Source organism: Macaca mulatta, chromosome 5 (assembly GCF_049350105.2).
Source record: "Macaca mulatta isolate MMU2019108-1 chromosome 5, T2T-MMU8v2.0, whole genome shotgun sequence".
NCBI classification, from domain to species: Eukaryota; Metazoa; Chordata; class Mammalia; order Primates; family Cercopithecidae; genus Macaca; species Macaca mulatta.
Genome location: NC_133410.1, coordinates 63443729 through 63462082, shown reverse-complemented (window position 1 = coordinate 63462082; position 18354 = coordinate 63443729). Strand labels below are relative to the sequence as shown.

The 18354-nt window shown below is 36.3% G+C and overlaps 1 protein-coding gene across 1 annotated transcript; it reads left to right on the top strand.

Annotated features, from left to right (window-relative positions):
* The first annotated feature begins 4402 nt into the window (after positions 1-4402).
* Positions 4403-16697, top strand: OPRPN (opiorphin prepropeptide). The gene is made up of 3 exons (XM_015138577.3): positions 4403-4552; positions 5783-5848; positions 15877-16697. Exons 2-3 carry the CDS (start codon positions 5798-5800, stop codon positions 16567-16569), a joined length of 744 nt encoding a protein of 247 aa, XP_014994063.1. The 5' UTR covers positions 4403-4552; positions 5783-5797; the 3' UTR covers positions 16570-16697.
* Positions 16698-18354: the final 1657 nt, after the last annotated feature.

Below are 18354 nucleotides of genomic sequence, written 5' to 3'. Positions count from 1 at the left end.
TTCCCACAGAAATATCCCTCTACTCTGAGCCTCTAGCACAGCCAGTAATGACTCATCAAATACATCAGATTTCCATGCAATCAATGTATCATTAAAGTTTCTCTGAACCAAGGTTTTCCAACCACACTCAAACTTGTTACTCATGACCATATACATCCCAGGTTCAGAATGGCTGGGACATAGGAAACTGTGCCTAAAGTTTACCAATTTTCCAGCAAGGTATTTGTCAAGTGTGCTGTATTATTACCTGTTCTGTATACTTTCTAAGTAAATGCTAATAAACTTGGTATATGATGAATCTTTAGTCTAGTGAGTTTGGACATCATCCTGAGCCCAAGGCTATTGCTACTAGTGGAGCCTAGTGGGTGTTGCAGCCATCAGTCACTGCATCAGTTATGGTGCTGTCAGAAGGCAGCAATAATGCCAGTTATTTTTAAAAGAATTTAATATCAAGTATCATTAACTAGGCAGCAAGAATTGTTAACTGGGTAACTGAGAAGGCAAAATGAGAACACTGGAGGTACCTCATGGAGGTAGCAACTACAGAAAGAAGCTAAGACTCCTAGGGTTGAGGAAAGAAGGGTAATGTTTGAAATTATTGAAATTTAGAAGCTTGCAGGAGAGGTCTCACAGTATGAAAAGCAAACCTATGAAAAAGTAGAACTTCTTGGCTTGTGCTGGTCTCTCTATGCGTACAGGAATGGTCCTTTTTGTCTAAGACCTAGTCCAGTAGGGAGGAATGCTGGAATGTTGGTCCTGGAATCTCTGAGAGGATTTAATGAGGCTGCTTTTGTACGTGTAGGAAAAAACAACAGAGTTCAACAATGACCAAGGTTTCTTTCCTAAAGGCTTGACTCAAACCTTCATTCCTGAAGTATCTGAATCCTCAGTGGTCATACATTTTCTTGGTTGTAGTAGTTTCCCCTTAATTTTCACTTTTGGACATGAATATACTAAATAGTGCTGCAGAGAATCTTGTGAAATCCAGACAGTCCTCTGTGTTCCTCTTTTTTAGTAGCAACCCAATTTCCCCCTTGGTAATCAGGAACAATCCTGCTAACCAGTAGAGTAACTCTAGCTTATTTTTGTTCAGTGACATGAGGAGATCAAAATGTCCTAATTCCTCTCTTATGAGCCAATACCTCCAAACTAGCATAACTCAAAGTTACAAAGACAGAAAGCAAAGATTCTGTGAGTGGGCTATTAGTTGTAATAATAAGAGCCTTAATTTCTGTTCCCGTGAATTCTGGCCCTAGGAGAGCTGGACGCATTTGTCGGTCACTGATTGAAAGCATGTACTGCATCCTATAAAATAGAACCTATTCTTGGAAGGTATATACTCTCAACTGGTATCATAAAGTCTTCAGTAGGCCATTGTACTGTTTTATTAGACCAGATGATTCTCTGTGATGGGCTATGTGGTAAGAAGAGTGAACTTCATATGCGTGAGCTCATAATCACATTCTTTTGCTGTGAAAACAGTTTCTTGATCAGAAAGATGTCATGATAAGTAATTTTATTCACCAACAGCAGTGAGACTACACCAGGAACTTGAATTTTCTTAACAAAAGGCAATTGTTGCTTTAAATATTGTTCTAGAAAATATCTAGTCAAGATCTTTTAAAGCCAGGTGTTAATTAAAATTTCTCTTGAATAACAGTTTTTATTTTGAAAAGAAATGTGATTCCACCTGCTTTGGAAACTAATCCTTTGTTGACTATGAGTCATGCAGAAATTATTTTAATTTTGATAATGTTCATTCTTAAGTCCTTCATATCCAGTGATTCATTACAACAACAAATCACACCTTGTTCTTAAAACACTTGGCTGAAAATATACTGGGCATCAAAACAATTTACAACACCAAGCAGAAAAAGAAGTTGTTCATCTTTTTCACAAAATAAGCATGTTACTAGAGAAGGTAACAATTCAGGAAGCATTAGATATTAACTTAAAGGATTTCCTGAGTCATAGAAGGGTACAGAAACAAAACTGTCTATAATCAGCTTACTAACAAACGAGACAAGAGTTCTAATTGTCAACTTGTCATCGACAAAGACAGAGGCAAAGAAAACTAGGTAGTTTAAGACCAATTCCAACTTAATTCCCCATTCACTACCAAAAGCTTTTAAGTCACCTTTTAAATTTGAATATGCTTTACCCCTTTACTAGAGATTCATCACACCCAGAATATTTTAAAAATTGCATGATGGAAGAGAGACATTCCCACTGAAAAGCTAACACTTACTAATAACATGGGTCACAATTTTCTATGTCCTATTTATTTAATCCCCAGAACAATATCAAGAAGTAGAAGGATTACTATCTTATTTTGTAAATGACAGTGTTGAGACATAATTGGATTAAATAGCTGGTCATATAAAACGCAGTTAATAGGAGGAAAGTTGACATTTCATCTTAGGCTACCTGACTTGAATGCTACACATAATCGCTAAACTACCCTAAAACGAAAGACTCTTACATTTTATTGGCTGCAGCTGACAGAAAACATATATTTTACATAATAACCTAGTACATCCACATGTATAACCATATAATATATCCTGAAAAGTACTTACATATAATGGAATCTGATATTTACTTCTGTTCTGCTCTATCCATCATCTAAATTCGGTTTACTTCTCCCTAAATAGATTTCATGTACTACTGATGAGTTGCATTCAAGCGTCAATGAGTGCTACTACTAAAAATATATTAATTACTTCAGTGGTTCAAATAATTGGATTTGAAAGACAAAGTAGCATAATTAGGGGAAAAACTCAAGCTCTCAAATATGGCAAATTTAAGGTCAATTCCCCTCTCAGCTATTTTAGTGAATTTGAGCAAGTTATGTGACTCCTCTCTAATTTATTATCTAATCAGTAATATAATAATAACATACATTGCAAGGGGTTGTGAGCATGACAGCTAATCTACATAAAGTGATTAGCACACAGTCTAGGACATGGTAAGGATTCAACAAAATTATGGCTATTAGAAAATAAAGCATAACCTCTTCTAGCATATGGTAATTTCCTCTCAACTGAATAGATTTCATTTCATATGAGTAAATTTCTCAGTACCTGCCTTCATCTTATACATAAAATTGTGTAATTTACTACATCCTTTTGCCATAAATGTAAAATAGATTGTGTAATGTTCCCATACCTCCCATCTTTGGTAGACTAGTGTACATTGTATTTATCCATCTGGTTTAGATAATGGGAGAATACCACATACTTACAGAATGTAACATATATTGGAGAATTTATTATCTGTTAAGCAGTCCAGATATTCATTATTAACTTCAGAAAAATGCATTAAGTAATTTCTATATACTTAACATTTTTAGTAGCTCAAATGCATGTGTACAGTATCTTTAAACAAAACTATACATCTGGGAAAGAAATATGAAATTGAAAATAAGAAACTAGAAGGATTCTATTTCCTAATTATCTCCCACCACTAGATATCTCCTGTTATTTTCAAAATTAAAACAAAGAATTTATTTCAACTGCCTACTTTTTCCATTCTTTAAATTCCTTCTTCCCAGATAAGCTTCTTCTCAAATAAACCAACTCTTTATTTATATATATATATACACACACACACATATATATGTCAGTTCTGATACATATGTATAGACACATTAAAACTTCAGTATCTATAGCATTTAACAGCAGTGGTTCCCAAACAAAGCTTCACTTTGCAATAACTTGGGGAGTTTTTTAATTCTTGTGTTCCTTTGCAGCAACATGCATGCAAGTGGAAGCCATTATCCTAAGCAAATGAATTCAAGGACAAAAAACCAAATACTGCAAGTTCTAATTTATAAATGAGAGCTAAACATTGAGTACACAGGAACACACAGAAGGGAACAATAGACACCAGGGCCTACTTGATGGTGTAGAGCGGGAGGAGGATGAGGATCAAAAAACTACCTATTGAGTACTGTGCTCACTACCTGGGTGATGAAATAATTTGTACAACTAACCCCAGCAACACACAAATTGCTCATGTAACAAGCCTACACAGATACCCCGAACCTAAAATAAAAGTTGGAAGAAAAAAAATAAATAAAATTAATAAAATTTTTAAAACAAAATTAAATTATTTTGCCTGTCTTCCTGCCCCATAACTTTTGATAAATTGTTCCGGGGTAAGGTCTGAGAACTGGAATTTTTTTTAAAACTCCCCAGATAGTTGTGATGTGCAGTCAAGTTTGAAAACCACTGTACTCCAGCATTCTGTGTGCTGCCCCAGGGCCTGCTAGAGCAGTGATTGGATCACAGTTCTGTAGATGAAGCTGCCAAACTGGCAACTGCAACTATCATTTCTTTGTTTCAGTAAAGAATATCAATACAGAACTTTGCCCTCTCTCAACCTTTCTCTTAACTCCAATAAAAATCAAGACAGAGGTATTTAAGAAGAAAGGCTTTTCCATCAAAGTTCTTTCTCTTCTTGGACTTTTAAATTGTGGCTACCTAAATTGAGTATCTGGCAAGAGTAAGATTAAGCAGTAATTTGTTCCAAAGAAGAATCTTCTACCAAGGTAGGTATATGGAAATATGAATGTAAGAATTTTCACTTTGAAATTCTAGCTTTTGTTCATATTCTCAAGAATATCATCCTCATGACTTTTGATGGAAATAGCCATGTTACCTAAAAATCTCAGATGTGTTTAACAAAAAAAATCATTGTCAGTGGTAAAATTCCTTAAAATTCCTGAAAAAGTGTCAAGAACATTCACATTGATTAGTTGCACAATTTACATCCAATTTCACAATCTATTGACTTTTTCCACTGCTATATTTTATGGTCTCTAAAGTCAATCCTGAGTAGAAGAGTCTTAAAAAGGTGTATAAGATAGATTTGCATTTCTGTTCTTCTTTGAGTTATGTTTCTTATGTACTGCTAAACTGCTTTCTAATATGAAAATATATTAGAAAAAAAGCTATTTTAAGGGGGTAGACACATGCACATACAACTATAGGATCTATCAATCTGTCTTATGTCACTTTCAAGACTAATACAAATGACAGATACCACATGGACCCCAGAACAATCTGTCAGCCAATGTGCTTGAATTTTGCCTTCCCAGAACCCAGGGTGCCATGTACTTATTAAATATTGTTGAAAATTATAAATAAATTAGGACAAAAACCTCTTTTTTCTAATTCACACACTGATAGACAATAATTAACTTTTGGAATAACTTGGAAAAAATCATATGAAAGTAATTATACTTCAGTAGAGTGATGTTAAAGGAAAAATACACATTACACAATTTCTTTTGCTTCAGACAGATATAGTAGTAATAACACAATAATTCCATTAAGAAGTTGTTTTTCACAACAGTCCTGTCACATTGACAATATTTAGGTCACAAATCTATAGAAATCTGTAAGTTTTGATTAATTTTAAGTAAACGCACTAAAAGTATACCCTAATTAGTTATGTTCCAAGTTAGTCACCACTAAAGGCAACAAGGAATTTCCAAAAATGCTTTAATTTTAAAATGTACTTTCAATAATTATCTGAAAATTACCTTTCATAAAATAAAGTAGTGCCATTTTTATTTTTAAAAATCACAAACATGACAGTATTGCTGTGCATCTATGCTGCTTCCTTTCCCCAAAATATCAAGCACATCTTTAAAGGTTATGTTGGTCTTTCTTCATCATTTTACATAACAAGCATTAAAATGCTTTAAAATTTTTTATTCTGAAAAACACTGTTGATTGATTTGGCTAACTGTGGATAATCTTTGGTCTGTTTTTAGGAGCAACTTTAAAGAATGAAATTAAATTTCCTCTTGGGCCTGTTGGCTCTTATTTCATGTTTCACAGTAAGTTCCCTCAATTCTAAATTTACTTTTCGTATTTCTTGTTAATCATGACTTCAAAGAAAGTTTTGATACCAACAATTTTGTCCTGTGTATAAAAATGCAGTGTCAAGCTGTGGATCATTATGGACTTGTTCTTACTTTCCTTTTCCTTTCTCATTTACGAGTAACCATCTAGTCATTGGTTGCTAAGCGTGAAGGGACAGTGGACTGCAGAAAGAGGACACAGGGCAGGTCATATCTAGGAGAGCTAGCTCTTATCTAAAAACATCTGTTCCTTTTTATTTCTTTTTCAAAAGGACTACCATCAAATTGTCAGAAAAATATAATATAAGCTTACTAAATGTTTTAAAGCTGTAGGAAATAAGAAAGTATACAGTTGGAGCTTCATGATAAATTTTCTTAAAAGACAACATGGTATATCAATGCAAGGATTGCTGATTGTACAATAGTTTTTTATTGAAAATATTTGTAAAAACTAAAATCAGAAAGCCTTTCTGATGCCTGAAAATATATTCGTTATGACTAAAATATTCCTTTAACTGACTGGAAATTAAAGTGTTACTCACTTGGGAAAAAAATAAAAATAGAAAAAGAAATCATTCACTGAAGAAGCACTTACACTAATTCAAACATTTGAAAAGCATTTGTTAAAGCTCTATAGGAGATCCGAAAATACATAATGCGAAGTAACAAGTGATAAGTGCCATAGCCAAAAACATCATAGCATAATATGAATTTCAGAGTAAGACAAATTTTCCTAGCATATGCTGGGGTTGGGTGGGCTTGAGAGGAGAGAAAGAGCCCTATTTGTCTCATTTCTTAGTAATTACTGATAATCCACTGTGTGTTGGGCCTAGTGGTGGTTAACACAGAAATACCAAAGTCGAATTCCAAATTGGGATCTTCACAGATTAGGTCTTCTTTTCATAGTATAGTACCTACCTAAGAGAAACTAGTGAATAAATACATGTCAATAGACCCTAGCAATGACACAAATAAAGTAGCATTATTGTTCTGAAACATTTTTTGATATTTAATGATATTTGTATAAGTCTCTTTAGTGACATTTAATGACATTTGTATTGTTCTGAAGCATATAGTGATATGTAATAACATTTATATAAAAATTATATTTCTGAGGTTGAAATAGAAGAGTTTTATACTCCATGAGATACCTATATCAGAAACACCTGATCCATTTATTAAGAATGAACATTTCCAGAACTTATCCCAGACCTGAGAAAAAAAGAATAGCTGATCTTGGGGCCTGGAAACCTGCATTCTAGGATACTCTTACTCCTGCTGAAGTCTGAGACCCCTTGAGTGAATTTTCTTGAAATTTGCTTCTCAAGCTCTTATGTTATAATTGCATGAAATATATAAAGAGAGCTTTCAAGGTAAATTCAACTTAATCCATCATATGAAAAAATGTAAGTCAATAATTACAATTAATTATCAAATTTATTACTCTGGAATACCACTTTTTTGGTAGAATTCCCCAAATATGACAAATATGACTTCTCTGCTAACATTAATAAATACTAATTCAGACTTTATATAATAAATTAGAAGGTAAAGAAAGAGCCATGATTAAGTAAACTTGAGAAAGTTGGGGGAAATGAAAGAGAGGTTGTTGACTAGAATACTTTTCAGAGACAATAATAGAGGAAATGCTGTCTCTGTTTCTCTATCTAGAGCCTTCTGTTTCATACTGAGGATAGACAACTTCTGAGGAACCCTACATAAAGCATCCATTTTGAGGATTCATATGAATTAATGGCATATTTTTATTCCAGAAGCCTGAATTGCAAGACAAATGCAGCTTAAATTCTTTTCTACCTTGAAAGAGTATAGAATCCCATTTATATAAGAAGCAGAGGATTCCATGTCCTAAAAAAAATGAGTTTAATACATAAATGTTCTCATGTTAGAATTAAATACTATTGGATATAAGAAAACAAGACCACAAGACATAATTTTAATGTCACTCTAGCAAAAATGTCTTGCTATATTCATTGTCTCATGAAAAGTTGGTAAATCTTAACTACAGTCTTAGGCGTTAGTCTAAATAAAGAAACTTTATTGTACTTAGCATCTAAAACTTTCAATATATCAGAGATTATCTCTTTTGAGATAGGGACTATCCAGAATTTAAATTAAAAATAACAGTTCATATTTATATATTTACAATGTACTCTGGAGCACAGTTTTACCCCCAAACCTCACAAAAACCCACGTTCTATTTGGGATGCTCCTTTACATAGCACAGAGCTGAACATGAGATAAACCCTCAGTAAGTATTAGGGGAATGACACAACGAGTGAATGGACCTTTGTGTAGTTGATGCCAAGTAATAACAACTAGGTTTCAGAGTCGTACCTGTTCATTCACGCCATTGGATAGGCTATATGAAGCATGACACAGGGATGGATAATAGATCAAGTGTAAGTTCAAAGGTAACGTATCTCTTGATTTACAAGGACATCTGCCATGTTCACAAGATGAATAAGGACAGCATTTTTGCCAATACCTGCCATCCCTAACATAGAGAAGTTTTGTTTGCTGCACAATCTGTCCACTAAGCTGCTCTGGTTAAGCTGTCAGTCTGGCAGTTTCTAATCTGTAAGGATAGGAGATGGAAGTTTTAAAAAAGTAAAATAAGCTTAAAAAGGGAACATAAATAAAATACTTTACAGAAAGGGCTATGATAAAATAATTACCAAAAGCGAAGCAAAACCTTTAGCCTGAACTAAACCAATGATAAGCAGATATCAAATAACCGAAGACAGCCAGTAGTTCTCAAAACTCTACAAACTCTAGAAACTCTATCAGGAACACAAATCATCTAGGGATTTTGTAGAACTGCAGACTCTGATCCAGTAGGTCTGCCTGAGCCCCATAAGTCTACATTTCTAACAAGCCCCCAGGTGATACTGATGCTGACCTGCTGGTCAGCAAATAACATTTTGAGTAGCGAGGCCCTGGTCAACTGAGGAATCAAACAGAGAAAGGCTGAGGACTTCTTATGGGTTTGTATAAATGCTCAAATGTTGTCATGGGAAAGCCTTATGCTCTTTGCCATGTGCAAGGAAGGAAATGGCATTCTGAAACCAAGTGAGAGAAATTTCTGCTTATCACCAAATATGGGTAATTTGTTCAACCCAAAATACTTATTGAGCACTTATTATTTACCAGGCACTATTCCAGATGCTGGATAAACAGCAGTGAACAAAACAGACAAAAAGTTTCTAATCTCATGGAGCTTATATTCTACTTGGGGAAGACAAGCCATAAACAAAATAACTGACTATGTGATGCAGAAAATTTGGGAAGAAGGAATTTTAGTAGGGGGTAGAACAAGGATGTGATTTTAGATAGGGTTGCCCAGTGGAAAATGGCATTTGATTAAAGACCTGAAAGAGGTGAAAAAGCCAATCATGCAAGCAGAGGAAACAGGAAGTTCCAAAGTCTGGAGTAGGGTACACTTGCCTAGTGTGAAGAATAAGGAGGCTAGCATGGCTGGTAGAGAGTGAGGTGGGAAGTATTAGGAGCAGGAAGTGAGACTAGAGAGTTAGAGGAGGGTGAGGCTGCATCAGGTCTCATGGGGTTTTGCAGAGCCTTAGTTTTACTCTGAGTGACATGGAAAACTTTAGTACATGAAGTCAGTACAAGACCTCAGAAAGATGCCGTCTCTTCCCACACACTCTTACTTTCCATCATCCATAATGATTTGGAGGAAAAAAATGAAACTTCTAAAATATCTGAATGGCATCCATAAATATTTACTTAATGTCACCTATAGTGTAAGAAGGGTACAAACACCAATAAACATGACCTGTAACTTCAAGGGGTATATGACTGTCAGAGGATACAGGACAGATTGATAACAATAGCCAGAGCAGGAACTGACAAACTTTTTCTGAAAAGGGCCAGATAACAAATATTCTAGGCTTTTGAGGGCCTGTGATAAGTGGTCAACTTGGCTGAGGTAGCTTGAAAGCAGCTACAATAAACGAATGGGCATGGCTATGTTCCAGTAAAACTTTATTTACCAAAACAGGCAAACTACATTTGGCCCACAGCCTTAGTTTGCTAACTCCCAGTCTACAGAGACAGTGAACAAGTCAAAATGGCATGTAAAAACCTGATACTTCATTTACAAAATAATCATAAAACTAACCCAACATTATTCATGAGTTTTCAAAAAAATATTTATGTTTCATTGAAACTATGTGCATGCAAAAATACTGTGCTAAATTATTTGTCATTTTAATTATTTTTTCTAAAGAACATCATGTGGAAGATACTGTTACTTTCTCTCTTTTAAAGATGAGGAAAGTAACGAGAGGTTACGTAACTTACCCAAATTCACATAACTTGTGAATGGAGAAACAAAATTTTAACTTGCCTTGATCTATTTGCCTATCTTCTGCCTTTTCTTCTATTATCTGGGATGAACTAAAATCACCCCAGTGTATTCTAAGACCAACCCCTCAACTTGTACAGTAGGTCCCATCCTCTCCCCTATGCAAGGAGATTCCTCCAATTATCCTGCAATTATCTACTCTAAATCTAAACATCCTACATCAGCAGTTTTTCCTTCTCTCTATTGATTGTTCCTACTAACACATAAATATGAGGTAATATCATCTATATGTTTGTTTTCATTCTCCACTGATCTTATGGCTCCCATCATGGTCCATTTGAAAAAGTTGCCTCTGCGCATCTTCACTTTCTCTCCTGTTCTGTCTTAAGCCAACTCCAAATAGACTTTGCCCACATCATTTCGATGAAACCACATTTGTCAAATTGTACTCCAAATGACCATGTGTAAGGGTCAGTTTGCAGTCTCCACGATAATTATGTCTAAATTGTATTTGACATGATCAGTTTACTACTTAAAGGGAATTTTTCCTCAACTCCACTCTCCTGATTTTTCTCCTACTTCAATGACGACTCCTTGTTGGTCTCCTCCAGACACATCTCCTCTTCCTGATCTCTAAATGTCAGTGTCCCAGGACACCATCCTCTTACCCTTTCTCCATCTATTGGCACAAATCCAGTTGCTCAAGTCAAAAAAACTTGAAATCATCCTTGACTCTATCACTTCCCAGATCCACTCCTTCAGCAAATATTGCCCACTCTGCCTTCAAACCATCATCTAAATCTTACCCTTTCTCACCACCCTCCTGCTACCATTCTAGGCCAAGCAACGATCACTTCCTACCTGTTGCAATAATAACTGAACTCCCTGCTTTCACTATTGTCCCTGTAGTTTATTCTCCACACAACAACCAGAAAGATGCTTTTGCAAGGTAAATATTGCCATATCATTCCTTTGTTCAAAACCTTCTAATGATTTTCCATAACACTTAGAAGTCAAGGGCACAAAGTCCTTATCCCTACCTACAAGACCCTGCTTCGACCTCCCCGTGCCTTAACTCCAATGTATCTATATAACAAAATTGCATCTAAGCTCCTTAAATGTTTGACAAATAAATAATAAATTTAAAAATATCTGCCCTCATGGAACTCACACATCATTAAATCATTTTTGATTACTTAAAACCATCAAATGTTAAAACTACAGAGAGAATACAATCAAATTTAAATATAGGTGGGCTGCATAATAATAATATTAAAGTTACCACTTCCATTTATGGAGTGTTTAACATATGCCAAGAAGTATATTATAAAAGTACCCTGTTTAATCTCTCCAGAAATCCAGTGTGACAATTATTATTATTATCCCCCCTTAACAATAAGAAAAATGAAACTCAAAATAGCCAGTTCTGTATTCTGTTTCAAATAAGCTTATCATTTGTGGAGGTAATCGGCCCCAAATGTAGACTCCTTAAGAAGGTATTTTCATCATTTGCCTAGGGTTATAAAGTTCACCACCATTGGCCAGTGGACGAGGGAAACTAGCTAGTGAAAAAATTGTGTTAAGAGAATAGGAAAAGATAAAAATAATAAGAATGGAGGTTAGGGGTCAGCTATTTGCTGTAAGGTGTAATTTTTCACATGATTTCTCCCCACCTCTGCTTAGGGTCCAGAGAGCAGCTCATCAAAGCTCACTTTGAACTTAATTTCCAGGGTACTGTACCATCTGGGTTTCCTCCTGTCTCTGATTTTCCTTCACTACCTGCTCAGCTTTCTCTTATTGATGTCCAAGTTTCTGTCTTCAGCCATTTCTTCATTACTTTCTTACTTATTGCTTTGACCCGATAGTGCTTTCCAAATCGATTTCTCCAGTTCTGATATTTCAATCTGCATCTACAAACTTCCATGACTTTTCAAACTCAAAAGGATTAAAACTTAATTAATTTATTTCCTCTTGGCACTTATGTCTTCATTAATGTGAGCAGTCATGACTTAATATCTCAATTTTATTTGAGTCCACATTCATCTATTCAAAAACATCTACTAAGAACCTGGCCGGGCATGGTGGCTCACACTTTCAACCCCAGCACTTTTGAGAGGCCAAGGCAGGTGGATTGCTTAAGCTCGGGAGCTTGAGACCAGCCTGGGCAACATAGTGAGGCCCCATATCCACAGAAAATACAAAACAAAATAGCTGGATATGGTGGCACACTCCCATGGTCACAGCAATTTGGAGGCTGAGGTGGGAGGATTGCCTGAGCCTGGGGGAAAGAAGTTGAAGTGAGCTGAGATCACACCACTGCACTCCAGCCTGGGTAGCAGAGCAAGACCCGGTTTAAAAAAAAATAAAATGTACTGAGAACCTCCAAGGTGCCAGAAGCTGGAGACAGAATGATAAATAATACAGAGACATTGTTTGAAGAAGTTAATAATTACTACACTATACAATATTATAAGTGACTGTAAGTATTATAATAGAAGTGCTGAAGCAACAAAAAGAATAAAGACACCTAGCTCCCCTCCAATTCCTCATACCCTTTATTATTCACAAAGATGCCAAGCACTGACTAAGATACTAAAGACACAAAGCTAAAGAAGATACAACTTATTCCTTCAACAGCAGTAAAACAGCACATGGCCTAAAAGTGGGGAAAAATATGAAAACAAATAATTACTATCACTGTGAAAAGAAAGTGATGAAGTTTGCTTTTGTCTCCAATAGAAGCTTTACAAAAGTAAAATTTTGGCTGATTTTATATTGTGTAAAGATATTTTCTGTACAATTCTTTTAGTTTTCATATCAAAGTATTGGGGGAGGGGAGTGAAGCCACTTAAACGTTTTGAAGGAAGAGATTGCCAAGTGAATGGAAATTAGGGCAGGAGTGAAACATTCTCAGCTACAGGAATTGCTTTTACGAAGGCACAGGGACTACCAGAAAGAGCTTGTTATGTTAAAATAACTAGTACTAGTTCTACATGGCCAGAGTGAGGAGAAAGAAGTGGCAAAAGATGAGATTGGATGGTGGAACAGGCTTTCGTGTTTGCTTGCAAAGAACAGGGTTCCACTCACAATATTTATTCTTGCATTTTTAGGGCTGCCTTAGTTTGCTGCGCCAGTTCTAATTTATATTTATTCTTGCACTGACTTCCTTTTTCCTTAAAGGAAGGAAACATGCCCGGCCAGGTTCTCAGTAAATGTTTTCTTCCTTCCTTAAATAAGGAAGTCAATGCAAGAATAAATATAAAGTAGAACTGGCACAGCAAAAGCAAGCAGTCCTAAAAACTGATCTCTGCTTCTCATGGCATCCCTGCTTCTTTCTGTACTGTTCCCTCCCTCAGATGTGCTCTCTCTACTCACAGTCATGTGTCCTTATAGCTTAGTTTGCACGTGGCCCTTATTAATGCTCCAACCTCTGTCTGGCTCCTCTCATGTCACGATATTCACATTTTAGTTCCTACTTCTAATTAGGATATCTCAATATTTCCTAGTTCAAGTTACAAAGAGAAAGAGAATTTTACAAACCTGGCTTATTTTTCTTCTTCTGGCCATAAGGCCTAAGATACTGGATAGCCTGTGGTTTGGAAGTCCATGGATCAATAGCCCAGAAAGAACCCAAATAAATGTGTTTATCTTTATGTCACAAGAATAAAGGGTGATAACTAAGACTTGTAGATGTACATATAAGAGGCAAATGTAGATACAAGAGGAATTGATCGTGTGACCAAGACATCAGTATGGCTCCCTCTGAAATGACTTGGAATTTTTGAGTCGTCAGTGATGTTTGTAAGACATTCAGTTGTGTGATGGGGACAGTAACCAGGATGAAAGGGAAATTGAGAAGTGGAAATAGAAAATCTAAACCAGCTTTCCTCACTATCTGGCTAGGAATGGAGAGAGATAAGCTAGTAAAGAAATCTTCAGGGGTACCCTAGGTTAAGAATGAGATTTTTTAATACATGAGATATCAATCAATATTATAGGCTGAAAGAATACAGACAGGGACTAGAAAAAGGTTTATTTTACAAGAATAAAAGAGAAGAAAGACCCTAGGGATGGAGAAGATGTAGATATAAAACACAGGTGAAGAGACTGGTCTTAGGAAGAGAGAACAGCAAGATATTTGTGAGTTTTATAGGTGTAGGGCAGGAAAGGGAAGAAGTTCTCATGTGTGATGGCCTAAATTATGTAAAATAGAAGGCAAGATCATCTTCTGATGGGTGTAGGTGGGGAGCAAGAAAAGTAGAAGTGAGGTATAGATGCTGAGAAGATAGCCTTTTGGGAAAAATGGGAGGAAATGATTTAGCAGTGCTGATGCGCCAGACAAACACAGACACTATAGATCTCCAGTGTTGCTACCATTAGAGATTGTGACATTCATCCAACAATGTTCATCACCATGGAAGTACGACTATGGAAGGTAGTTTGCATGGAGTTGATCCAAAAGTTTGATGTTTCTAAAGGCAGTGTGGCAGAGACACAGGAAGGAGTTGAATGTTGGAGAATGACTAGAGTCTTGCACCTTCCTAAAGCTTTTGTTTCAGGCAAACTGGTCTTCTGATGGTTGCTAGAATAGAACCTATATTTTCTTGACCTTGTTCATTTGTTTATGATATTATTCTAATTTGGCTTCTTCCTCCTCCTTTCCACTCTGTTATTTTATCCTCATTTCAAATGCTATCTTCTCTACATGGCAATTGGTCCTCTCTCTTTGATAAAAATTAAAATTTTCCTCTAAATCACTATAATTGTTTACAGTATTAATCAATTATTTCTTGAATTGCTACCATCTACAAGCTGTGTTTGTTATTAATAGAGTACAAAATCACTCAAAATTATATTGAGCCCTTACTCTACCTTACTCTGTCTAAGCACTTTTCATAGATTATATATAATCCTATCTACCACTATAAATGGTTAAGAACTATTTCTAGAACCAGTTGAGGAATGAGGAAACAGGCAGAGATAACCATAAGCAAGTCCCCCAGTTAGCATGCAACAATGGAAAGACTGGTTCTAGGAGGCTCCAGCAATCAGACTCCAGTGTCTTCATTTTAACCAACATACTATACTGGCTCCATAGGCTTTTTGTTATATTGCCTTGTATTGTTATTTGAGGGTCATATCTTCCACTGGATTTCAGACTCACATAAGCAGTGTCTTAAATCTGTTTCTCTTTGTCCCTAGAAAGAAGTGTTGCATATAATAGTTATACAATTAACAGTTCAGAGTCTGGAATCTCACTGAATTCTTAGAATGAAGTAAGAAAGAATTTTCCCAGATAGTCAACCTGGGTATTTACCTCCACTTGAAACTACGTTCAAAGGTGGTCTTTTCTTATACACAATCAAGGTGATTTGGTTCCTCCCTAAAACCTACAGGTCAGATAGCAAGCTTACCACTTTTTTTTGTTTTTTCTGATTTAATACTATTCTACTTCTCTTTGATTGCACAGGCATCCAGAATAAACAAGAAATTTTCTATTCCTTATTTTTTCTAACTATTTTCTCCGTGAAATATATGACTTATGGCTTAGTATATCCTAATGTATACATAGTATACATACTAATACATAGTGTATCCTAATGTTTGAACTTTAAATGATCAAATTTAGAAACTGTTTTTGCCTTTGTTTTTATCTCCACAGCCCAGTGAGAGTCAAAGATTCCCCAGAAGACCATATCTGCCTGGCCAGCTGCCACCACCTCTACCCTACAGGCCAAGATGGGTTCTACCAAGTCCCCCACCTCCCTATGGCTCAAGGCTTAATTCACCACTTTTTCTTCCCTTTGTCCCAGGGCGAGTTCCACCATCTTCTTTTTCTCGATTTAGCCAAGCAGTCATTCTATCTCAACTCTTTCCATTGGAACCTATTAGGCAACCTCGACTCTTTCAGGGTTATCCAAACCTACATTTCCCACTAAGACCTTACTATGTAGGACCTATTAGGGTATTAAAATCCCCATTTCCTCCTATTCCTTTTTTCCTTGCTGTTTACCTTCCTATCTCTAACCCTGAGCCCCAAATAAATATCACCACTACAGATACAACAATCATCACAAATCCCCCTACCAAAACAGCAACCACCAGCACTTCCACAAAACTCACAATGACGGTCACCTCCTCAACAGTACCTATCTCTTCAACACCAGAGCCTGCCACCTCCACATCAGCAGCAATCCCCACAGCACCTACTGAAAATACTACTGAAATTCTCACCAACCCTCCTCACACCATATCGCTCAATGCCACTGTCCAAGTTACGACTTCCAACCAAACTACATTAAGCAGCACAGCCTCTAAAAGTTTTTGGCAAAAACTCTTTGCCATTTTTGGTTGAAGATGCAATAAATGATATTTTCCAAACTGCTCTGATATCTTAGAAGAAATAAACTGCAATGACTTTGATGGAACCAACCCTGATCTAACCGGCACACCAAATAAATAAAGTATTCGAGCAGTAATATGCACCTATTGCTATCATTATGACTATCACTCTATCCTATATTTTATCACCTACCAAGAGTTGATTACACAGGTTCCCAGAAGGAAACGGAGAAAAAATTAATATTTATGGGAAAAAATTAATAAAGGGTGTATTTAAAGAGAGTGGACAGGATTTAAAAAAAAAAATACAGGGATATTGAGACATTCAGGGTCTCCCAGTACAGCTGGTCATGGGCCTATGTTTGATGAAGCAAAGGGAACAAATAAGGAGCCCAGAGCCTGAAGAAGAGTTGGGACAATGAAGGAAATTCCACCCAATAAGACCCACTGTGCAAAGATGCGACTACTGCTCCTCATTTGTAGTCCACTCTTCTCTGCCTAGTTCTCAATCCTGGGAGGATAACCATACAAACTCTTACATGTGGGTTTTCTTACCTGGGGGTTTTGGTTGGGTTCTGCTGATGAAACAGGTGGAAGGGAGAGGTATAAATCTTTTATATTTGGTATAAAAGATAAAATATGGTCCAACTGTGTAGATCCCTTGCCATGAATGGAGCTAAGTTAAGCTCCTAATAGTTACACAATTAATAGTCTCCTAAGAGTTACATGATTAAGGATTCAGAGCCTGGAATCTCACTGAATTCTTAGAATTGACTCAGAAAGAATTTTCCCAGATAGTCCAACTGGAGTGTTTACCTCCACTTGAAACTACTTTCAAAGATGTGACTACTGCCAGGTGTGACTACTACTCCTCATTAGCAGTCAACGCTTCTCTGCCTAGTTCTTAGTTCTCTGATTTCTTAGAAGCTAAGCTCCATTCATGGCAAGGAACCTATACAGTTGTACCATTTTATATCTTGTATACCAAATAGTACCCCTACCTCTCTCCTCCACCTATTTCATCAGCAGAAGCCAACAAAAATCTCACAGGTAAGGAAACCCACATGTAAGAGTTTGTATGATCATCCTCCCAGGATTGAGAATGAGGCAGAGAAGAGTGGACTGCTAATGAGGATTTATCAGCACATAGGCTGACACCACAAGTAGCCTCACTCAGCATCTTGAGGCCAAATAAGTAGTCAAGGAAAAATATGAGGGTTCCTGACTTCCTGCATAGAAAGGGCAGAGTCAGCAGAAAAATAAATGACATCAGTTTTTTATTGCCTTTACCCAGGAAATGTACATATATATATATAAATTCAACCAGGTAGCAAAAATATAAGCAAATAATAATGTAAAGTAAGAGAAAAGAAATAAAATAATTAAAATATCAACTTAAATTGATCTAGTGGAAACAGACACATAGACCAATGGAACAGAATAGAGAACCCAGAAATAAAGCCACATACCTGCAACCATCAGATCTTCGACAAAGTCAACAAAAGCAAGCAATGAGGAAAGGAGCCCCTAATCAATAAATTATGCTGGGATAAACGGCTAGCCACATGAAGAAGAATGAAACTGGACCCTTGCCTTTCACTGGAATCCTGCACACAATCACTAAACTACCCTATAACAAACGACTCTTAGATTTTATTGACTAGACCCCATCTCTACCAAAAAAAAAAAAATAAATAGCTGGTTTGGTGACACACACCTGTAGTCCTAACTCCTGGTTAGGTGGCTGAGGTGGGAGGATCCCTTGAGGCCAGGATTTGCAGGCTGTACGAGCTATGAT